Here is a 23,308-nt window from a genome sequence, read left to right on the forward strand (position 1 = left end):
TGTCTTCTTCATCTATTGTTGATTTACTTTTTTTTTATGTTCTTTATATTCAAACTCTTAACTAAACAACAGATTTTTTGAAATCAGTGTATGAAACAATTTTACCGTACATTTCTAAATCATAACAATATATATTATTACATAATCAGTCAATTCTATGCATAATTATATACACAAAGGAAATTTCATCTTCATATATTATAATATTAATTAGAAGTTTAGAACTAACATCTCCATCCTCATTTTTTTGTAAATGTCAAAAGAATAAAAATAATAAAATAATAAAAAATTGAGGAGAGAGACACAATGTCTATGCGACTTTCAATTTCAGAGATACTCTCAAACTTTTCTGGCTACATGTTAAAAGCTAATTGATTGATTTTTTAAAAACAAACAAAATATAAATTATATAATATTATTATATTAAAATAATATTATTTGAGAGCTCATTTTCAGAATATCAGCGATCTAACCAACCATACAACGATGGTAAATAAGTATATATATAGTATACTTTTTACCTGATCTGAGTAGGAGTTATCATGTACGAGAAATTAAAAAACTTAATATACAAAATTTCAAAATCATTAAATTTTGTTAGTCGAAATAGTACCATCTGATAGATAAATTAGGTGAATTGGCTACTCAATAACTATTTACCCTAAAAAATTAATCGGAAGATAAAAAACAGGAATAGAAAAGCGAGAGATAATTGATAAGAAAAAAAAGTAACAAATTGAGTGGGCCAAACAAGCCTCGAGCGTGTCTCTTCCAAATTGCTTCATTGACACCCTTTGTTTTGTTTTTCTTCCTAGAAAAACATACTACTAGATTCATTTCCAAAAATTAATAATTTTTCTCTTTAAAGTTTTTTTAAAAAATTAATAATTTTTCTATTCTATCTCTTTAATTTTTCTCTTTAAAGTTTTTTTCTATAATTTTTCTCTTTAAACATAGTTTTTTTAAAGTTTTTTTAAAAAATTAATAATTTTTCAAAAACATTGATAAGCTATTATATCTTACTCTTTAAAGTCTTTTAAAAAAAATTAATAATTTTTCTTTCTTTTTATAACCAAAAAAAAATTTCTCTTAAAAATAATATATGTGAAGCTCCATTTTTTAAATTTACCTTAGGCCTCTATGGACCTTGGCACGGCACTGATCATGAAGATGAGCACAACTTGGTACGTGACCAACACCTTGTAAAATTATATGTTCGACACCAAATTTACATATGAAAATGCTGAACCTTTTCCTTGATTATAACTTGAAAATGCTGAATTGCTGATAGTCTCTCTTATGTTTCTATCAGTTAAAAATGATTAAAACATTCTTTTCCTTCTCTAATTTACAGACGCAATTAAATAAATAAATATATATATATATATATATATATATTTTTTTTTTTTTTCTTCGACAAACACCAGTTCTACTTCTATCTTTACCACTGAAATGTTTAGTATGGCTATTAAAAGCAGTTAAAAGGGTTAGACAAACTACGAGAATAATTTATCTTGTATTTTATTACTATGACCTTATTTAAAATCATTTAAACCGCATACTACAGGATAAGATTATTTAGTAACAGAGTGACAATTAGAAAAAAATTATTATTCAGTAACAAAAGATTAATCTGTCGCGCGCTTTTTAATTTATTGTCCCTAGGTAAGTTGATGGAAAAAAAAAAAAGCTTAATTGTGTATGTGTTTGTATTTAATTGGATCTATTAAAATCATGCCTAGATAAAAGTTTAAATTTAATACGTCGAGTCTTGAGAACGACATATTGTGGTTCATGGTTCATACACTTACAAGAATCCTATTGGGAATGTGGACACTTTTACTCTCATGATGGTCTTCCACATATTTTAGTACACAAATACACACATAGTATATATATATACATTAGTTAACGTCAACAAACTTTTATTAAATACAATTTGATCGTCAACAAAATGTCTGACATCATGACATAGTTTACATAAATTTTTGTGAATTCCATTACTAAGTTGAATTCTATATAAAATCAAATTGTTGAAACGATGGCCTTTAAGGCATCTCCATTAATGGACACATTTAGGGTTTTATCGGTTCAAACGTAGAATTTGCAGTTGCAGTTGCAGAAGATTGCGGAAGCGAATGGTTACAATTTTAAACGTTATTAAATATTTTGAATGATTGATTTAGTGTTTTAAAATAACTGTGTTTATGAAAATTTTACGACTGGTTCACCAGCGAGCGTAATAATAGTTAAAATATAATAAATGTTTTTTATTAAAAGAAACAAATTAAAAATATATATATAAGAAAGAGTATAATAGTGTCTCTGCACAAACACTTTAAAACACATTTAAACCCTTATTTGCCAAATATTTATTTTTTAATAGTTCACATTTTTAATATTATATTGTTAAAATTTGACTCCATTTAAAGATATCTACTGATGGAGATAAGTTTCAGCCACCTAGTTAGTTAGAGTGAACTCTATCGTTTGCTTCTTCTTGATGCTATATAAACTTTTATTAGTCAGATATATGTGGATAAATTTGATACCAATAATATCGTCGATCAAATTTCTAGCCGAACCGAAGTTATTAATTTTTTGTTGTTGTTAGGCGTACTTATGAAATCTAGTTGTCCATAATTTTTAGGATATGATGTTAAACCATTCCAAGTTCATAGTATGTCCATATTAAATTTCTGTTTACAAGAGAGATATATACTGCCAAAAAAAAAAGAAAAAAAATGTAAGCAAACTTAAGATATTTAGTTATTTACGGAAGACAACGTCGCAATGGAGAGGTTGTCCCTGCGGTCCAACACTGTAAGCAAACTTAAGAGACAAAAAAAAAAGAAGTATCTTGAGAGAGAAGTGACAAGTGAGAATATACACTGTGACGTGTAAGATATTTTCGGTAGACACGTAGCAATGGAGGCTGTCTCTGCGGTCCAACATTGTACGGACAAAGGTTGGAACATTTAATAATCTCGTGCCTCCCAAACTGCTTTACAAACATTTGCACAACAATATTAATTACACGACAGTTTTTTTTTTTTTGCTTTTTTCTTACATTAATATATAACTAAATATTTAATTTAAACAGTTCAGCCAATAAGAAAAATATGGTCATTAATTCATAGATATTAAATTTTCCGCGTGAAAAGTTACTAAAATGCTCTAAAACACCCGTGGAACAAGAAAGGAGTATATTTTTGCAATTTTTTATTTCTTATATTTTATTCCCTCCATTTCAAAATAGATGATGTTTTAACTAAAGCACACAGATTAAGAAGTTTTTACTTTTAACAAGTTCAACCAATTAGAAATAATATAAAATACTAAATTAATCTAAAAGTTGCATAGAAACTTGAAAACATCATATATTATGTAACAAAAACTTCTCTAAATTATTTTATATTTTAAAACGGAGGGAGTATATTGTAAGATTATCTTGAATATTTACTTGAGACCATAAACCAAAAATTCGTAAATAAAAGATTTGAATTTATTAGATCTAATCTTAGCAGTTTATAGTATTAAATAAGCACATATTTCTATTTAAATGATCTTAGTAAGAATTTCATGAATTTTGAGATGGTTGGTTCCATCATTTTTATATATATATATATTTATATTTATGGATTTTTTATATAGAAAATTATGAAGTTTTTGTAAATACTAAGTAGTATTTCACTGGAATAATTTTGTATGAACTATGTCGTATATATCTATAATTTAAACGTTGTCTATAATTTTTATTTAAAATGAATATTTATAGGGTCGGGTTTGAAGGATCTAAAAATATGGGGACACTATATTAATATTGTGAAGTCAATTAAGAGTAGAAAAGGACATTGTATTGCGACATACCTTCACAATTTAATTTAAACCAATAAGTGGAAGTCAAGTGTCAAAACGTTACGTTAAAATATATGTAGGGTTATACTGACCAATATACGTAGACACAGACAATACTGCGTAGAGGACCACGGTCTATATATGGGTGTATGTATGTCAGTCTTAATAAGTCTATGTTATGATCGTTAGAGTTTGTCCTATTCTTTAAATTTGATAGGGCCATTTCAATAATATGTTACTTCAGTCCGTTCACAGAATTAGTTTTGCATGATGTACTTTCAATTTTTTTTGTTCTTAGGATATCAGAGTATTCATGTAATTATTCATATAAGTACATGTGACTGATTCCATTAATCCTCCGATATTATAGGATCAGCATATATAAAAAGGTTTTGTTTTGGGGTTTTACGATTTTTTTTTTCTTTCTATATGAACAACATCTCCCTTATACATATATCTTTTTATATTAAAGAAGATGACAGTTAAAGAGTTATTTAAATCGTTTAAAAGTTAAAAGGAATAGAAGTATATATATATATAGGCTATGAGTCTATGACTGATAACTTTTTACGAGTGCAGTATATATAAGCTATACTCTCTGCTAATATGATTAATATATAAACACAGTTGGTAATTCTAGGGGAAAACTGCAAAAATATACCCCAACTTTTTTTGAAACGCTTTTTTATACTCTAACTTTGACTTCCCACAACTAACTCAATTTTATTTTAAATATTCTACCTAAACTCTATTAAATTTGTCAATTTAGACATCCGTTCAAACGGTGTTAAGTGCAAGATTAACGGCTGCTTAGTCAGCATCGACGTGTAACTTCGGGTTAATAAAACGATGTCGTTTTATCGTTTTGGCGTGTGTTTTGCAAAGGAAAAAAATGTTGTCGTTTATCATTTGGGGATTAAAATCGATTTGGGGATTTAGGGTTTGTCTTCTTCTCCTTCGCGAGAAAGAGAGGGAGTGTGTTGGGTTTTAGTTTCGATTGTGTAGGGTTCGTGTTCGGGGGCCTTTAAGAAACTGCAAGGAATCGAGATTGTAGTGTTTGTGGTGCGAGTTATTGAGAAGACAAGATGAGGTAATGGTTTGATTTCAAACTTTCAATTTCGGGTCCGATTTCTTTTTTCGGGTTCGTGTTATGTGGATTGAATTGTTGTTTTTGTTATGTCGATTGTAGTGTGAACGATGTGGAAGTAACATTCACTATTTATCGTGGTGGGTATTGGACTAGCAATGGTGGGGAAGATGCTTATATTGGTGGTGAGATGTCAATCTTCGATTGTAAGGCTGAAAACTTTTATGCGACGATGGGAAATCGTTATGGAGAGTCTTTCTATGGGAAACAGTTGTTGTATTGTTACCCTTTTGAAGATTGTATGGAACGAAAGGAAGATTGTTGACTACCACAACACTCCTCCTAACTCTGATGATGAAGGTGGTGAGGAGAGTCATGTGAGATGCAAGGCAGGAAGTGGTGAATTAAAGATGCATCAAGTGTTTGACAGCTTGGAAGAGTTCAAAGATGCTTTAGTAGATTATGCCTTGAAGAATGGGTGTAATATTAAGTTAAACCGATGGGGAAAAGAAAAGTGTGAAGCAGTTTGTGGTGTAAAAGAGAGTGAGATCCCTTGTGCATGGAGGATCTACTGCTCCTATGAAGAGTGTATTGGAAAGTACAAGGTGAAATCGTTTGAAGATGAACATGCTTGCACTCCAGATGGATATTGCAAGATCTTGAAATCAAGAGTACTTGCGAAGATGTTTCTCGATGATGTTAGGTCTGATCCTGAGTTTAAACCGAAGACAATGGAAGAGGAGATTATGAAGAACTACAATATGATTGTCTCAAGAGACAAGTGTAGAAAAGGAAAGAAGAAATCATTAGATATCATTAAAAAGGAGCATGAGAAACAGTTTTTTAGGCTTCGAGACTACCGCACAGAGCTGATACGGTAAGTATTGATCTCCGATTCAACTTGAATATGCTTAAGCTTATGACAATGATATGAATATTTGACTAATTAAATCTTATTACTAAGTCAAACCCTGGATAAACAGTTGAGTTAAAAACTGTTTTGGATGATGAAGGATCAGAAGTTTTCCACAGATTTTATGTGTGTTTCGCAAATCTCGTAAACCAGTGAACCACATGGTGTCGTCCTATCTTTGGACTCGATGGTTGTTTTCTCAAAATCACACTTAAAGGACAATTATTGGCAGCGGTTGGGAGAGATGCAAACAATGGAATGTATCTATTTGCTTGGGCTATTGTGGATGTGGAGAATGAAGATAATTGGGTTTGGTTTTTAAGAAACCTTAAAGCAGACTGTAAAAAGCTTGGGGATGGTCAGGGGTTTACGGTTATATCTGATAGGCAAAAGGTGAGTTTTAAGTTTGAAATCTTTATAGTTTAACTCGTGTTTGTTGTTGACAGCTTTGATAAATAACTCAAGTCTGTTTGATATTACAGGGTTTGTTGAATGCTGTTGAGATCGAATTGCCTAAGGTTGAACAAAGGATGTGTGCAAGGCACATTTATGGGAATCTTAAAAAGCAGTTTCCATGTCAAAGTGAGATGAAAGGGTTGTTTTGGAGAGTTGATGAGAGTTACATAATGACCGAATATGAGGCGAATATGGAAAGGGTTAAGGCTTATGATATGCGGCTGTATGAAGCAATAATGCAAAGGAATTCACAGAACTGTAGTCTTGCCTTCTGCAAACCCACTTCATCATGTGTAGATGTGCACAACAACTTGTCAGAATCATTCAACAATGCAATTGATCCATCAAGGTATTTTCCAATGGTTGAGATGTTGGAGATAATCTAGCGAAGAACAATGCAGCGAATAGAATTGAGGATGAAGAAAGCATGTCTCCACAAAGGTAGGTTGACAAAGAGAACTGCAACATTCATAGCCGAGGAGCAGAAAAGACTTAAATTCACCAAGTATGTATCAGGTTTAGCAGTAGGTAAGTGTGAGGTTCTTGACTGTGGAAAGTCTGTCAGCTTACATATGGGAATGCGGACTTGTGCTTGTCGTAAATGGGAGATGAGTGGACTCCCATGTCGTCATGCATTACGAATCATTGCCGAGAAGAAGCTTAATCATGAGGATTACTTATCTAAATGGTACTCAAATGTAAAGCATAAACATATTTATTCTTCCAGTATAGAACCAGTTAACGGTATGCGTTTTTGGAGGAACTCAGGCGATGTTATCAAACCACCTGCTCATTTGGTTGAAGAAATTGAACATTAAAGGAAGAAAACCGAAGCCAAAGAGGAAGAAGCCGAGACATGAATCTCCAACAAAGAAAGCTACAAGGAAGAATAAGATTATGCACTCTGGACGTTGTGGAGAAGCTGGTCATAATGTAACCAAGTGTAAGAATATGGTTCTGGAGATGCATAGGCCAAAGAGGAAGAAGACTCCAACCGATGATGGATATGAGTCACAAGCATCTCAATCACAAGCATCTCAGTCACAAGGTCCATCTCAGTCTCAAGGACCAACACAATAATATATCAGGTTTACCTCCTCTCTTAAAACTCACTTTGATTTTTCTTAACTCGTTTCTGATTTAGCTTGTGTTTTTTTGAAGGAGTTGCGGTTTTGGTAGGTTTTTAAGGCATGGAGGAGTAGTGACAATTTGTTGTTTTTTGGAGGAGCTGTGATGATTTGGTGGTTTTTGAAGCATTGAGGATGCGGCTTAACTTGAATTTTAGTTTTCAAGTTTTTTATGATGTTGTTGATCTAAAGACCATGTATGGTGAACAAATTTGTCAATGTGAACAAGTTTTTTTGCAACTAGTTCTTAATTATTATCAGACATTACAACTTGTTCATTCTTATATATCCCACTTGATTACTCATTAGTCATTACATAAACACCAAAAACTAACATTACATACTCCACATTTCAAAATAGAAACATGTAAACGAAAATCATCACCAAAACACATCCGATCATATTCTTCAAGCAAGAACCTCCATTTTGCACTCTCTTATCTCCTTTTCAAGCACAGCTTCACAAACACGAGTTTCCATTTGGAGAGTTCCAATCTCTGATTCACAATCATTGACACACTTGTGAAATGTGACAGAGTCGTCTTCCACATTATCCATTTTCAATTTCAAATCCACAATCTCTTAAACCATACACTCATCAGTCCATTTAAAAGTGTGATACCATCGAGTCTGTAGCAATACACGATACTCAAATCAAAACTTAAACCAAACAAAGTGAACAAAATTTTTTCAATTTACAATACCTCATCTAAACCTCTTGGACAAGAGTGAAACAATATTCCTGGGTTTTTTCCCGTCCTCGACGTACCCATCCTTACAGCTTCACCGCATTTGTATCTCGTTGGGAACCCTCTTCCTTCATCAGCTATGTCGACACTCCCTCTCTTTCTCGCGAAGGAGAAGAAAGACAAACCCTAAATCCCCAAATCGATTTTAATCCCCAAATGATAAACGACAACGTTTTTTCCTTTGCAAAGCACACGCCAAAACGATAAAACGGCGTCGTTGTATTAACCCGAAGTTACACATCGATGCTGACTAAGCAGCCATTAATCTTGCACTTAACATCGTTTGAACGGATGTCTAAACTGACAAATTTAATAGAGTTTAGGTAGGATATTTGAAATAAAATTGAGTTCAGATAGGAATTTGCAGGATGTCAAAGTTGGAGTATAAAAAAACGTTTCAAAAAAAGTTAGGATATATTTTCGCTGTTTTCCCGGTAATTCTAGTGTATTGATATTAGTATTGTTATCTCTTGCCATAATTTTTTTTCCGTTAACGCTTATGTTTTCCAGTTAAAATAGTTTTACCATTTTGTCAATAAGTGCATGTTACGGATGGAGCGGACTAAACTTTCAACGAATTAGATGATAAACAAGAAAAAGATCGAATCTACAAACAGTTTAGGAATCCCCATTGTTGTATCCATTTAACACTCTTGTGTCAATGTAACACTAATTCGAGTCATAATAATAAATCGAGTGGAATCAGCAGAGCTTATAACATAAACATGAAAGATTAGTTTCTGCACATTCAGCTGATCAGGATCATCTATTCTATGCCATTCTATTAAGCCCATTGATATAAAAATATGGGAGCCTCTTAATCGATTAGGCCCGTTTGTTAATGGAAATATATTTGTTAATATATATTTTCAGTGCTTACATATACAGTATGTACAAAGATAATTAAGGATGATGTTGTCAGGAATCAGGATCATGATCATTAGAAGAAGTTTGGTTCTAATTGAGAAGGTTAAACCAAATGGAGTGAAGTATCATATGAAACACATCGTACTTTCTAGGTTTAGTGCTCCACAAGAAATGTCTCTGAACCATCTTCACGTTACTCTGCATCTTCAGATATCTCCTCATACGAATCTGCAACAGTATCTCCTTCAGCCGTGGGATCTCCTTCTCCGGCACAACTACTGAGAACGCTGACCAATCAAGAACATCACTGAACGGTAGCACGAAGTTATCGGCTATCACCACGGGGACGCACTCGTAGTATATAGCTTCAACGATTCGTGGACTGTTCACTTCGTAACCCATTGGACAAAGACAGTATTTGCTTGACTTCATGTGTTGCACGTAAGTCATTTTCCTAGCTACGTTGTGTGGAAGCGGACCGTAGATTTTCATGTCGTTGTCTTTGTTTCTCCAGTGTTTTAGAAGCTGTGGACGGACACGACCGTGGAGGTTTCCAGCGAAGAAAGCGAGTATGGGACGTTGGGAAACTCTGTTTCCGTTTCCAATGTAGCGTAGTGGTCTCCCGGCGTTTCTTATGGAAGTTTCCGGTAGAGAAACATCTTTTCCCGGGACAAAGACACCGTCTGATAAGTCTGCGTTGCAGAGAGCTTTAATAGTGTTTCGTCTTAGCTCAGGGTGCTCACTCACTGTGTAAGGACCCTGCACAAGGATGGTTTTGGAAACAGAGATCATAACAAAACAAAGATTGAAGTAATTTGTTAATTAAATATATAAACAATTTCTATTACCCAATCGTGGCAAGCAACGAGGAAGTGATCTGATCCGTGAGTGCGGTTCCAGAATGGGTATTTGATGGAGAGCATGTTGACGTAGTCTCTAAGAAAGATAGACAAAGGTTTGATGTTATGTGATCCAGGGACAAAGATAGTTTTCTGAAGCTGCTTCACACTGTATGGCATGTAGAACAAGTGAGCCCTCTCAGGGTCCTTTGTGACAAACTGTGTGTTCGACTCCATTAACTTCATAAACCAACCTTCTGAAGCATATATACCGTTCAAATGCGGTTGGTGAAAGATAGGTTTGTCACCGTCAGGATATATGTAGACCTTAAGTATTAATTCCATAAGCTCGTAGCTCCTATCACAAGGGTGAAAGAACATGTGTTAAGTGTTTAACTTTCGTTCAAACGCACTTGGGTCCCCCATCTGAGATTTGTATATACCTTTTGAAAACAGAGAGATTGCGAAACACCGGAGCAAACAGGTCCGTGTCATTTACGATCTCCGGGGCACTTTGAATCTCCAGTTTTGCATAAGCAAGAGCTTTCTTGGGTGGGAAGGAAAGAGCACGTCTCTGCTCAATTGTAGAGATTCTATTGGAGTGAGTTGAAATAAAAACACAGAGAAACTTATTAAAAAAAAACCTCTGATTCTGACCTCTGAAGAAGATATAACATGCCGTGGTGCTGGTGGAGGATCAGGGAGAATCAGATCATCTTTAGTCTTCTTTCTTTTCTTCCTTTTTCGCCTTTTTCTCGAAAGAGCAGTTCCACTTTCTTCAGAAGCATTCAGATGCACTTTAGGAGTCGTTGTAAGAGCATTAAAACTTTCAACTTTTGCTTCACTAACAATTTGGATATTCAAATGCAGGGAACCGTTTAAGTAAATAGGCGAAGAAGAAGAAGAAGAAGAAGACTCGGTCACTTTATCATCATCAGAGAAAACTGAAAACGTTGGTGTGTGAAGCAGAATCACAATGGTGGTCATTATAGAACCGAGAAGAAACGCGTTTCTCCATTTGATCCTTTGTCTCGTGAAACCCCTAACTAATTCCTTTATCGAAACCTCTATGAATAGCCGTAAAGGGCTTTTCACATTCACCATCTTAAAAAAAAAAAAAAAAAAATTAAGACCCTTAATTGCAAAATTTATCTATGCGTGATGAACACTCCATCACGAATTTTATATATGTATCCCGTTAGGGATTCCTTTATGTTTGTAATCTCCGAGTCAAACTCACAAACCCTAATTCCGCAATAGATCAATAAACCTGATCATTCCAAAAAAAAAAAATGATCCATTTGAGATTCTAGTAACTGCAAAAAAAAAAAAAAAAAAAAAAACAGAAAAAGGACCCTAAATCAAGAAACGGACATGTATACCTTGAATTGATCTTTGCGATTCTTGAAGTGGGCATTTTGGCTGACAGAGAAGAATGGATCGGAGATCTCTCGATCCAAAGAGAGAGATGTGGATGGAGACGTTATTGTTAAGTAGATGGTAACGGTAATGTTATGTTTTTTTTTTCCTTCCGTATTATTAGCTTAACTTGCCTATAATTAACCTTAATTAATTCCAATTTTAGGAATACAATTATAATCGGATCTTATCGTGTTTATTACTTATATCTTTAGTGAGAGAGCTGACGTTTACATACATCAGTCTATAGCCTGCTGCTAGCGTAATTCAAGAAAATCCATTTCTCTTTCCTTTTGCGTGCAATGTTATAATATATCCATACTTGGTTGAGAAAGTATTTGATATGTTGTTTTAATTTGCATAGATAATAAACCCCTGAATCTGAATGTTTTTTTCACATAAATTCATATAAAAGGGCCTAAACAAAAAATCTTACAGTATTCATTTTGTATTTCGCTTTCAATATAATCAAATGAGTAGGTAACAAGCCAGAAACCAAAACACTATTACAGGAAGGAACATTGTTAAAGCAATGGGATCAGTTGGGGAGGCCAACTTCTTCGGACCACTCTTTTTTTCTACTTTGTGGATCTCTAGGTCTCTCGGATAGAGCGTTCAGCAGTTGTATTGTACCTATGATTTTTTTAGGAAGTTGGGTAGGCCTATAAGGCATCTTTTCTTTGGTAAGAGGCTTCATGTTTAGACCTTATATTCTTTTTGTTCTTTCTTACAATTATTTTGTAGTGTTTATAACTTAAAGAATGAATTTTGAAGAATATATGTTAATACGTCATTAAAAAAAAAAATATTTTGTATAATACAAAGATGAGAATTTTGAAGATGACGTAAAAGAAAAACTAGCCACTATCCTCATTTTTTTTATACTTCTAAATGTTACAATTTGAAACCATATCTAACTTGATTTTACAAGCTCTTGATATTGAGAAAAGCTAACAAAAGTACACAATTTATATATAATTTGAGGAGAGAAGTATATATGCATCTCAACTCTTTGAACTAATCCAATATCTGTGAGTTAATATTTATTATATATTTGCACCCAAAAAAAAACATTATATATGAGACTTTATTAATTAATCGATTGGAACAGGGTGGACGAGCAAGGAGCGGACATGATCAATGGTCTTAGCTTTGTCGGGACAGCCATGGCCATCACCGTACTGATAAATGCACTGAGCCACACGTCCAAGATTAGTCGCAGCTTCTACGAAACCTTGATGTAGCCTACAACTCCTTTTCTCCAAGTTCAAGTCATCCCAAGCCACACCAATCATTTCTCGAATGTACGCACGTGACTCTGCTTCCGAAGCGCCCGTCTCATGCATGTGACATTGCACGGATTTCATGGTGTCACCTCTCGCTAATTCCTCCTGTTAAAACAACTATCTGTTTTTTTTTTTTTTTTTTTTGGACAAACAACAACTATCTGTTTAAGACCTCATTGAACATGATAAAGTTGAAACATTTGTGTGAGTCCCCAAAACGTCGTCCTACCGTTCCGGCTATTTGGGAACCCTTCTTGTATATATTCGTATAGTCACTTTCTTTCTTCAGCTTTTTTTTCTTTCTTTCTTCTGGTTGAGTTTTTTTCTTTATTTTAAAAGTCAGCTTGCAATTTTTGTTTTGAAAACACTTGTCATGATTTGTTAAAAACTTATATATTGTATGTTACGTTATGGAACCATGACTGACCGAAGAAGTGGCGAGATCATTAGCGAGACGGAGGATGGTGGCAGAGCTTCGAACAACAGAGTGATGATAGGAGACAAGAATATCTAAGGTTTGGTCGGAGAAGAGACAGAACAAGTGTAGAAGTATTGTAGGGACCGAGCTTGAGATACAACCATTTTGCCTGTATTCTTCAAAGTTGGGTTTGTAATCACTTTCGTACCACTTTGCCTCTTTCAAAAACGTTTTACACATATCTGCCCACTAGAGAGACAAAATACATTTATAAAGATATTCAGAGAAAAAAATAAAAATAAAGATTCATACTGAATTGAAAATATTATTTGACAAAAGTAAAAAGAACGTTAGTATTCGTTTGTTTCCCCTAAGATTGGAAGCAAGATTTTAATGTTTTTTTTGATCAAAAGCAAAATTTCAATGTAACTAGCGATTGATACGTTAACAACATTTATAGCTAATTAAACTTAATTAATGTACTGTATCACTAAACTAAATGACAACAATACAAGCTTAATCCATGCATAAATAGTAGTAGTAACAAGAATACGTACGGATTTTTTGAGGTAAGGGATCACATTAAATCCTTTATCTCTGAGAACAATATATCCAATCTGATTGATTTCGTTGACGAGGCAGAGAAAACATAACTTCATGTACTCGGGAAGTTCTTCAAGACGATTCACATCCCATCTACATAAAATTTCGATTAAATGAAGAAATAAACAAATAGATATACTATATAGCAAATTAAATATTTTGGTTAGTAATTACTTTTCAACTATGGTCGTGAATAGTTGGAGTTCCTCCAGTGTTCCATAAATATCATATATATCGTCGATAGTTGTGATAAGCATGAAAACTTTTGTAAGCATTTGTCGATGATAAGCAAACTCAGGCTCATAGATTACTCCAACACTCGAGAAATAACTCTCTGTTATTCGATCTCTTACGAAGTCAAGGTGTTTAGTTAATCCCGTCTTGCTCCACCAGCTGCTAATTCATACAAAATACGAAAAATATAATCAAAATATATGTCATTACCGTTTCAAACATACGTGTTAATTACTTATTAAAATATTGTGTTCATAGTTAAAATACAATTATAAAACACTCTATTTACTAAAAATCTGGATACACAATTAATCGTTTGCAACTTTGCATATATATCAATAACGTTTCGAAGATATAATGATTTTAAAGTCAATTCTCAGTTACAAAACAAATATTCTCAAGGATTAATCATGAAAATCAAAATAAAACACAATCAACACCAAGTAATTTGTATGTTATGTTTTGTCAACAATATGCAATATATATGGATCGATCGAGTGGGTTGCACAGCAACGACAGTACGACACTATCTAAACTACTAAAGCTAAGTTTAAATCATATAGATATACCATTTTTAATATGATAATTCTAACCCTTGGATAGAGCAAACTTTTTTTTTTATCGGTATATATATTCATGTTTATTTAGACTCCTAGAAAATATGAGAAATCAAGAGATTTCAGTTCAGAATTAATTAATAAACAATGAATAATATGTCCTTTTCAAAATTTATGTGTAATACTTAACATAAACATATATAAAGTGAGAAATCAGGCACACACAAAAACATAAAGAGTAAAAGGGTCAAAGTTCATGAATCATGTGTCACTTAAGTTAACGTACCTAGAGAGATATTTGAGCTCGTCTTGATGTATAACTTGTACGATATTGTAATCAAGTTTTGCGAATTCGAGCAAGATAGGGTTCATGTCGTGTCTCTCTCCGTACACGCCTATGTACCATCTTGCTTCTAGTCTTCCAACTCTCCGATGGTAAGGCATTTCTAAAGCATGGATTACCATTTTCCGAACATAAGGTTCAGTCTTCTTCATTTTCACAAAGTTTCTAAGCCGTTCTGTTGTAAAATATATGGTCTCTTTCAATTTAGTATCAAATCTGGTTGAGAGATATGAAGCTTCGTATAGTGAAAGAACACCCTTGATGTCTTCATTATCCAAACCATCTCCGAAATTTCTGTCGAAAACATCTGCAATAAAGAATTGCAGTTTTATTAGATTATATAAAAAACATGTTAATATAAAAAAAAAATAGTATGATCGTGTTCCTTTTGTTAATATCCAAAAACAGAATATAGAGTCAGAACTTGAAAACAACATTAAATTGTTCATTCCCGATTATAACTCAACCTTGTGTGATATTAAAACCATGTTGCCTTAGGAGTCGAAACTCGAGAGCAGTCGCATATAAGTCTTCCCATCTCCTTTGATCTATCCGGTTTTTTTGCGCTCTTACATTCTTTCCATGGACAATCGTTAGAATCTTCTTGATTTCACTTTCGAAAAGATAAGAAACTCCGAGTCGTTGTAAAATGTCTACGAGCTCTAGCTGTTCAAGTAAACCCTCCGTTTCGTTCAGAATTTTACACACTTCCTTCTCCAGTAACTTAGCTCTCTCGACGTTGTCGTCTTTCTGCATAGTATAAAATATTATCACTATTATAACTTAATAGTAATATACTATATACATAGCTATATTTAACGCGACGTCGTGTACATCTTTATATACGTACCACATATGTATTACCGAGCGAGAGGAGATACTCGTGCTCCCAGAGAGACGGTTGATAGTTTGCTGAGCGACGAGCAACAAGAGGCTGTGATGGTGTTTCCGACTCAGCCTTGCAAATGTAACGCGTATGAGTCTGTCGTTTAGGCATTTATTTTGCTTCAACACTAAACACTTATATATTTTGATGATTTCGTCTTTTAGACTCCACTATGGTATTTTATAGTGTCTATGGATTGGGTTTCGGACCACAGATTGTGAAGATAATTGTCATTTTTTCTGGTCTAGGGAAATAATATTTGTTTAAATCAATGTAGTCACGATTTAGGATGTGATCAACCCGCAAGAAAATTTCAGTGAGACTTCGCGTTCTCATAAATATCTTAATTTAACTTTTTCAAAAAAGAAAAAATATCTTGATTAAAACATCCTAGGAGAAGTATTACACCAGAAAGAAAAAAAGCCTTGAAGAAGTAATGGCTAAAACATTTCGGAATTATATAATCCACACAATCTTATTAGGGTTTGCTTTCAACGTCCAACAAAATATCTGAAATTTAGAAAAAATATTTTTGCTAAACTAATGTATTAAATGTGCGAAAATTAATCTCTATAGGCCTAGATATTTCTCTGCATACAGGATTTGTGGATACAAATGTTATGGAAGTACAACGCTTTGGGAGCAAACTGTAAAGCCAAGATTCAAGCACCATCTTACAAAAAGCTATCAACACAGAGCTAGCTTAAAACATTCACGTGATATAATTGTGAGCGTCTCATCTTCCACATACATTTGATCCATACCGGCTGCAGAAATATTCACAAATTAATTCTGCAAATGATTGTCGGTTTAAAGGAACGAGAACGAGTACTTGAATCTAATTAGATTTCAACCAGATTCTTCCAAAATATGCTATTTTATATATATTTACATCCATCCAAATTCTATTGGACTACAAATTAAATGGTTACATTTGTAGAAGAAAATATTCAAAATAAATCATATATAGCTACGTTTCTTTCAATTTTTACCGAGAATGTCAAAGAATTTAGCTAAAAAAAGTCCCACAATATATATACGATTAATATGTAATCAGTCAATCATCTTATCTATTTTTCCTAAAATTATTTAGTGAAGAAAATTTCGACGTTTATTATGAAATAGCAAAATCAATAGCAAATTTCGACCTTTACTTAGTAGTTGTAGTTATTGGTTTCTCTTTTTGTTTATGGGAACTCCTCTTTTGTTTCGCCAACTTAGTTTCTCTTTTTTAGATTTTAGATTCCGGGAATATCTTTTATTTCGCCGGCTTAAGTTGTATTTCACCTTGTATCCTTCTAAGTTTTATCAATAACATCAGTTGACAAAAAAACAAAATCAGTAGCACACACAAATTCAGATGTGATCCATAGCTCAAAATGTCTAAGAGCATTTCCATCTCACATCTTTGATTGAGTATCAATATATAAAAAATTAAAAAATAATAAAAAGTTAGAAACATTTTAGATATAGTGTCTCTAACCAGATAATTTAAGATATTATGGTAATGGATTTCAACCAGATGTCATTATGAGATTGGATTATATTTTTTTTATTAGTTAAAACTTAAACAAATATTTTATTTATTATAAAATTATTAAATTAATGTTTTCATATACCCTGTGACAGATGGGAATGCCCATTAGAAGTCACATAGCTAATCTTACAACAAAACCTTATCTTACTTGTGATCAAGGCCCTTTTCGGGAGAGAGTCACAACGACAACTGCCAGCGACTGAAAATCTGTTCTTAACTTTTTTTTTTTTTTATCTCTTCTTCATCTTTCTTAATAATCTGTCGCTGCTACTTCAATTATCAAATTTTAGAATCGCCCAAAAATTCAGCTACACAAGTCAAGCTTATTTTTTTGAAGATATATTGTTGTTGTTACTGGTTATAAGACTCAAGAGAGATGATCAAGAAGCAATGGGTAAACCTGATACACTAAGAGTACAGACACATATTCAGCGAACATTGCAGTGAACAAGTCTGATACGAACTCATGTTCAGACACATAAGCACTGAACAAGCTGGAGCATGTGTAACCAGCTACAGACACAGACGTAATAATTCCTCAGATAGAGAATCAGAGAATCTACCACAGCCAAGACAGCTCAATGTGAAGTCACATGGAATGAAGTGACATGCTGAACCTTGGAGTCTTATTGTAAAGATCCAAGAAGTGAGAACTCAGCCAAGATATTCTTAATCAGCTGAGGAACCTGAAAGCACATCAGAGCAGAAAGAAATGAGCAACTATAACAGAGCAAAGATATATAGCAGTTGAGTAAACCTGAAGTACAACAGAGGTGGAAACAGAGCAAACATGTTTAATGGCTGTGTAGTGCAACAGAGCTGGAAACAAGGTAAACCTCGTGAAGAGGTTGTGTAGTGCAACAGAGCGGAAAAGCGTCAAGTTGCAGCAAACAGTGGAACGACTATGTCAGAGAAGCATGCTTATGTTAGGTACGACAAGAACAAAAGTATGGGTCAAGTTGACAAAAAGAGAACAAGCTTTTACCCAGAAGACAAGAGGAAGAAGCTTGTGAAACCTAGGGTTTGTGAAGAACTCTAAGAGGTATAAAAGGAAGAGGTGGTAACAAGGAGAAGCTGGCGCACCCTAGACCTAAAATTGAGAGAAGCACACATGTTGTGTGTGGTGTTATCCCACCAGTAAGATAGAGAATCTGCTGGTGGTTTTTGTAGAGGTTCACACTCGTCGGAAAAGACAAAGAGTGGTGGTTCCTTTAGTTCATGTAGATTAGAGTGGTAGGCACAAGTGTGTGCTAGATACCATTGGCAAATGTGACTTTTGCGTTCTAATTCTAGTGAATGATTCTGGACTTGGTCCCGGGGATGTAGGTTATCCGAACCTCGTTAACAAATCTCTTGTGTCGTATCTTCAATATCATTTCATCTCTCTGTTAAACATCGCACATACAGATTTGTCATACAAGTCTGTAGATCTAGCACGCATCTCATTATTTCAATTGGTATCAGAGCAGGAAACCGATTTGAGATTATACTGTCTCTAACAGGTTAGATCCTGAGATGTGTCTAGATGAGGAAGAAGAGCTATGATCTTATTTGAAGAAAATCAAGTGATGGGTTCTCTCGAGGTTGGTGAAAATTAAGAACAAAGAGAAAGAGAGAAAGATGATGACGGCGGATCTGTTTTCAAACTCGCCGAATTTTGTTTGTACAGTTTCATCGGGATTTTCAGTGTCGTCTTCAAGATGTCTTGGTTCTCATGTCGTGAGAAATTGTAGTCGAAGAAAGGAGAAAGGTTTTCTTACATGGTATTTTGTGTTATTAGTCGGCCTTCATCTAAATTCGTAAATTAGGCCCAATAAAAGACCACAAGGAGTTGCTTTAAGGTGTTGGGCATGTGAGGGTTCTTGCCACGTGTGGATCGGGTTTTAAAGCAAATCAACAAGTCAACGAGAATCTTCTGCTCCAGGTATTTTCTCTTAAAGTTTCTGGATTTGGTTTGGAAGATTAGTGTTCAAGTTTTGCGATTGCCTTCATCACTGCTTTTGAAGTTTATGTTCCGACGCCGGACAAGCTGTGAGCCGTTGTGAATTTTTCCTTGAATATTTCATAAAATTCACTGGAGATTATGGTAACAGTATGAAGTATATATCGTGGATTTGAGGTGGAACTACATCATTTTTGAAATTATAAAGAGAGTTGGAGGCTAAGAAGATGTCACCAGATGCTCATAGTTGATAATCCAAATCTGGGGTGAGTCCTTGTCCTGTGTCTCTAACAGTAAAGAGAGTGACGAAGTGTTGTGGTTTACATCAGATTTTGAGTAAGAGAAGAAGACGTTCATCTCTCCGCCGCTGAGGATTCAATGGTTGTTTGATTGGTTCTTTGCAATCACAAGTGTTACTTGTGTTGGGACTTTAGAGAAAGAGTTAATAACACCCCTGGTTATTTTCTCCAGTTTGAAAAGAAAGGAAGTGATTCTCGGCAAAGAATTATGATCTCTGAATTTGGGTTCTATGGAAGTGAAGAAGAGCTTGTGTGAGGAATGGAGTTTGATCCTCACTAATATTGAAGGTTGTCACTGATGCGTCTTAAGAAAGATGAAGAATTGATCTTGTGTGGTTTTGTGATATGTTGGATTTATGGTAACTGTGCAAAGGCCTAGTGTGCTATTATATTTAAGCCCATTACAGAAAATGTTGAAGATAGGTCAAAGCTGCAGGTGACTATAGAGTTCGACGTCAACCACATGTTTGGGTTCAGTTTGAACCTTTATGTATGCTTGAGGAAGCACGTGGAGTATTGCGATCTGATGGAGATAGAAACAGTATGGTGAACAAGTGATCAGGGAGGGGCTGAATTGCATTAGTTGTGTTGCAGAGGTTTGTCTCAGCCTATCAAAGATGCTTCTAGCTAAAGAAGAAGACTTGAGGTCATATTGATTAGTTGAGATCACAAGAAAGGGAAGTATCATCAAAGGATAATCATTTGGATTATGGGTCTTAAAATGTTGCTAGCTTTTGAGAAAAGATCAAATGAAAGATTTTTCAGATACGGAAATATGTAGTCCTGTTATAATTTCATACATCAAAGAAATTGTTGTGTCGCTGGTATGTGTTCTTCTTCTACAATTTCCTTTGACTACAGAATCTTGGCTTCTAGTGCTGGCATATGTTATGAAAAATTGGAAATGAGATATTCTCAAGGTCATAAAGATCCCTTTATGGTTCTGTGTGATATTATTGGAATCTGCTTTTGAAGTTGGCTGTTTGCAGAGTTATCTTTCTGGTTATGTTTTGGGGATTTAGTCATAACTTCCAAACCGTAAACCCAAACCATGATCTGCTTTCACCTATGGCTCCCTATCTCTGATGTTGATCTTGCTACTAAGTTGCAGAATTTTCTGGGTTGAATTGCTGCTTCGTCGATGTCGTGTATCAAGGATGGTTAACAAGTTTTTATGAAAGATATATCAAGGTCTTTGAAGTCTACAAAGAGACAAGGTATGTGTTGTGTTGATTGTGTGTTTCCTATGAAACAGATCTTGGTTGAAACATATAATCAACATGGGGGAGAAAAACTAACTCATAGTGATAAAAGAAGAAGATATGAAGAAGTTATGAGTTTGATGGAGTTGCAGGTTCATGAAGCTGTTTTCTGTCTGACTTTGCATTTGCGTTTGACATGGCTATAGACCTCGGATTTTAGCATTGAAAGATATTTTGGAATCTTGAAAGCAGGATCTCTCCAATGATATAAAGTTATCCTTCTAATTCTGTGTCATTTGATGGGAAACTGTTCCCAAAGTTAGTTGTTCGCAGGGTTTTAGCATTTTGGATATGCTTTGGAAATTTGGTCTTAACTTTCAATCCACAAACCCAAATTGTGATCCGCTTTCTCCTGTAGTTTCATATTGCTGTCTTTGATCATCCCACATCATTTTGGAATTTTCTGGGCTGTCTTGTTAATTCGTCTATGCTCTGCATCAAGACAGGCTCTACATCAAGGCAGGAGAAGAAGCTCGGTTTAAGATCTCATGGTTGGAAAAAGAAACAGAAGTTCTTAATGTTTCTAGGTCTGGTAATCACAATCAAATTATTAAGATCCATCAATGAGTAAGACGAAGTTGATTGTGAAGAAGTGTGGAAAGTCATTTGATCTGAAGGTGAATATCTTGCTCCAAAGTCTGAAGTGTTCAAGGCAGACATTCACCTCTATGTCACTACCTCAAAGGTATGTCATTGTAAGTAAAATCTTCTGCGTGATGGAATATGTTTACAAGGAATTAATCTCTGCTGGGAGTTAGTGTCACGAGAGAAGTGCTACTATGGAGATGTGAAACCTATCTGTTTCTGTTGAAAATTTTTATGGTTCTTGGAGGTTTTAGTGAGGAATGACCTTGAAGCTCTTATCAGTTGATATTGATTTTGTTCTCAGTTGTGTCTGGTATTGGTTGGGATTGTTTACAAGTTAGTTGTTGCAGAATATTCAAGAAGACCTCTGGGTGTTAGAAGAGAAGAGTAAGAGCGCTCGATTATTAAAGTTTAAGAAAAGGATTCACTTTCACTAGTAGTATAAGATGGTCGGGATCAATCTGAGGTAGAATACTCAGAATTGTGTAACTCCGGTTCAGTTCTGCAAGGTTAGCGTAAGTGACATCTGCAAGGAGATGTTGTTCGGGATCAACCTGAGGTAGAATACTCAGAGTTGATTAAAACCGATTATGTTGTAACTCAGGAAGCTGAAGTGTCTTGTCAGTGAAAGTTGGGACATCGCTTTTGAATTTCAAGAAATTGTTGCTGCTCTAGTTTTTAAATCTGAGAATTGTTTATGAGGTTCTTCTTTTGTGTGCTGAAGAAGGATGTTCCAAATACTGAAACAACAACTGATTCAAAAGCTGCATTCGTCTATCTTATTCACTGGTTCAATGTTGGGATCAAGAGACGTTATGTAAATGTTGTCTCAAGGTGGAGTCTCAAGGAAATCATGGTTGTGGTATGTATTGTAATTGATTGATGGAAGGTACATGTCTACCTCATGAAGTACAATATACGAATCTCTAGTTTGGCTTAGTCAGAACGGTTTCTGAATTTTAAGGAGGGCATTCTGAAGGCTATATCTGAAAAATGGAAACAGACTTAAATCAAGGATACTTGAGCAAGCAAGTCTATAGAAGTTGGGGCTATTCAGTCAGTGCTACGTTTAACAAATCATTAATTCTTCGTGAGAATATATGTCTAAGTTTCCGCTGCGACTACAAAGGTATTAAGTTTGATGATCATGTTAGTTTATATTGTTCAAAGGCTGAACTTCGAAATGAAGCACAATGATTGCTAGTGCTAAGAGGTTCTGATCAAGTTAAGATTCATGAGGTTCAAAGAGGGTTTTAAGATGTTTGACAATCGTGTTCTCGAGGAAGTGTTCTCGGCTCAGTACTGGTTTGTGTTTTTGTCTTCAGAAATTAGTTGTTCTGTGCGTTCGGCAGGCTTTGATCCTGTTCCTATTGGCGACAGCGGTACATTTCTGAAGATGGGTTAACTGGTTCTGAGTTACTCTCATATGTGTCATTGTAACCAAGTGATCATTGTCAATGGTTTGATGGCTGATGTCGTGTTCTGGTTTTATGATTTTGGTATATGTGAATTTTCTGCAGTGTTCAGGCAAGTCTGAGCAGACTCTTAACATCAAAGCAAGAGGAGGATCAATATTTGCTTAATGAGTTTCTTATTGGACTATGCTCTTGATAAGTTACTTTTTACCTTAGTTATGCACTCAAGCAGGGGGAGTTTTTATGGTTGCCTTGCAGGATGAGTTAGTGCCATTGATTGCTTGAGTTTCAAACTGCGCTAAAAAGGGAGAGTTCTTGTACTTACTCCCATTTGCTAGTTGTTGGAGCTGCTATGCTTGTGTCATTGCTGCTGTCCCAACTTGAAGGTGTTTGATAAATGCAAAAGATGGTGTTACATTCAAAATCCAAGGTTTGATGATGATGAGTTGGTTTCATTGTATGAAGTGGAATATCAAACTGAGCTATAAAGGGAGACTCTTTGATTTACTCCCATATGCTAGTTGTTGTTGTTGCTATGCTATGTCGTGGTTGCAGGCAACACTTGGAGGCGTTTGATATTCACTGAAGAAGTGATCAGATCAAAATCAGGAACTTGATGGGTTATG

General features: G+C 34.6%; 2 protein-coding genes and 1 pseudogene across 3 annotated transcripts; 1 reads left to right on the forward strand and 2 right to left on the reverse strand.

Annotated features, from left to right (window-relative positions):
• The first annotated feature begins 5,103 nt into the window (after window positions 1–5,103).
• Window positions 5,104–7,394, forward strand: LOC104720296 (uncharacterized; annotated as a pseudogene).
• A 1,630-nt stretch (window positions 7,395–9,024) lies between these two features.
• On the reverse strand, window positions 9,025–11,407 carry LOC104718685 (putative glycosyltransferase At5g25310). Its single transcript, XM_087469102.1, has 5 exons — window positions 11,279–11,407; window positions 10,554–11,166; window positions 10,340–10,470; window positions 9,906–10,254; window positions 9,025–9,816 (listed from the first exon to the last, which is right to left on the reverse strand). Exons 2-5 carry the CDS (start codon window positions 10,998–11,000, stop codon window positions 9,148–9,150), a joined length of 1,596 nt encoding a protein of 531 aa, XP_087325228.1. The 5' UTR covers window positions 11,001–11,166; window positions 11,279–11,407; the 3' UTR covers window positions 9,025–9,147.
• Window positions 11,408–12,108: 701 nt separating this feature from the next.
• On the reverse strand, window positions 12,109–15,946 carry LOC104720297 (terpenoid synthase 3, chloroplastic-like). Of its 2 annotated transcripts, none has more exons than XM_087470072.1 (7): window positions 15,607–15,946; window positions 15,224–15,506; window positions 14,700–15,063; window positions 13,797–14,015; window positions 13,577–13,715; window positions 13,029–13,268; window positions 12,109–12,706 (listed from the first exon to the last, which is right to left on the reverse strand). In XM_087470072.1, exons 1-7 carry the CDS (start codon window positions 15,751–15,753, stop codon window positions 12,410–12,412), a joined length of 1,689 nt encoding a protein of 562 aa, XP_087326198.1. In that variant the 5' UTR covers window positions 15,754–15,946; the 3' UTR covers window positions 12,109–12,409. The 2 variants fall into 2 exon arrangements, with proteins under 2 accessions (XP_087326198.1, XP_087326199.1); XM_087470073.1 differs by having other exon boundaries at window positions 12,109–12,722.
• Between the last annotated feature and the right edge of the window lie 7,362 nt (window positions 15,947–23,308).

This window comes from Camelina sativa, chromosome 10, assembly GCF_030686135.1.
Source record: "Camelina sativa cultivar CO46 ecotype springtype chromosome 10, ASM3068613v1".
Lineage (NCBI taxonomy): Eukaryota > Viridiplantae > Streptophyta > Magnoliopsida > Brassicales > Brassicaceae > Camelina > Camelina sativa.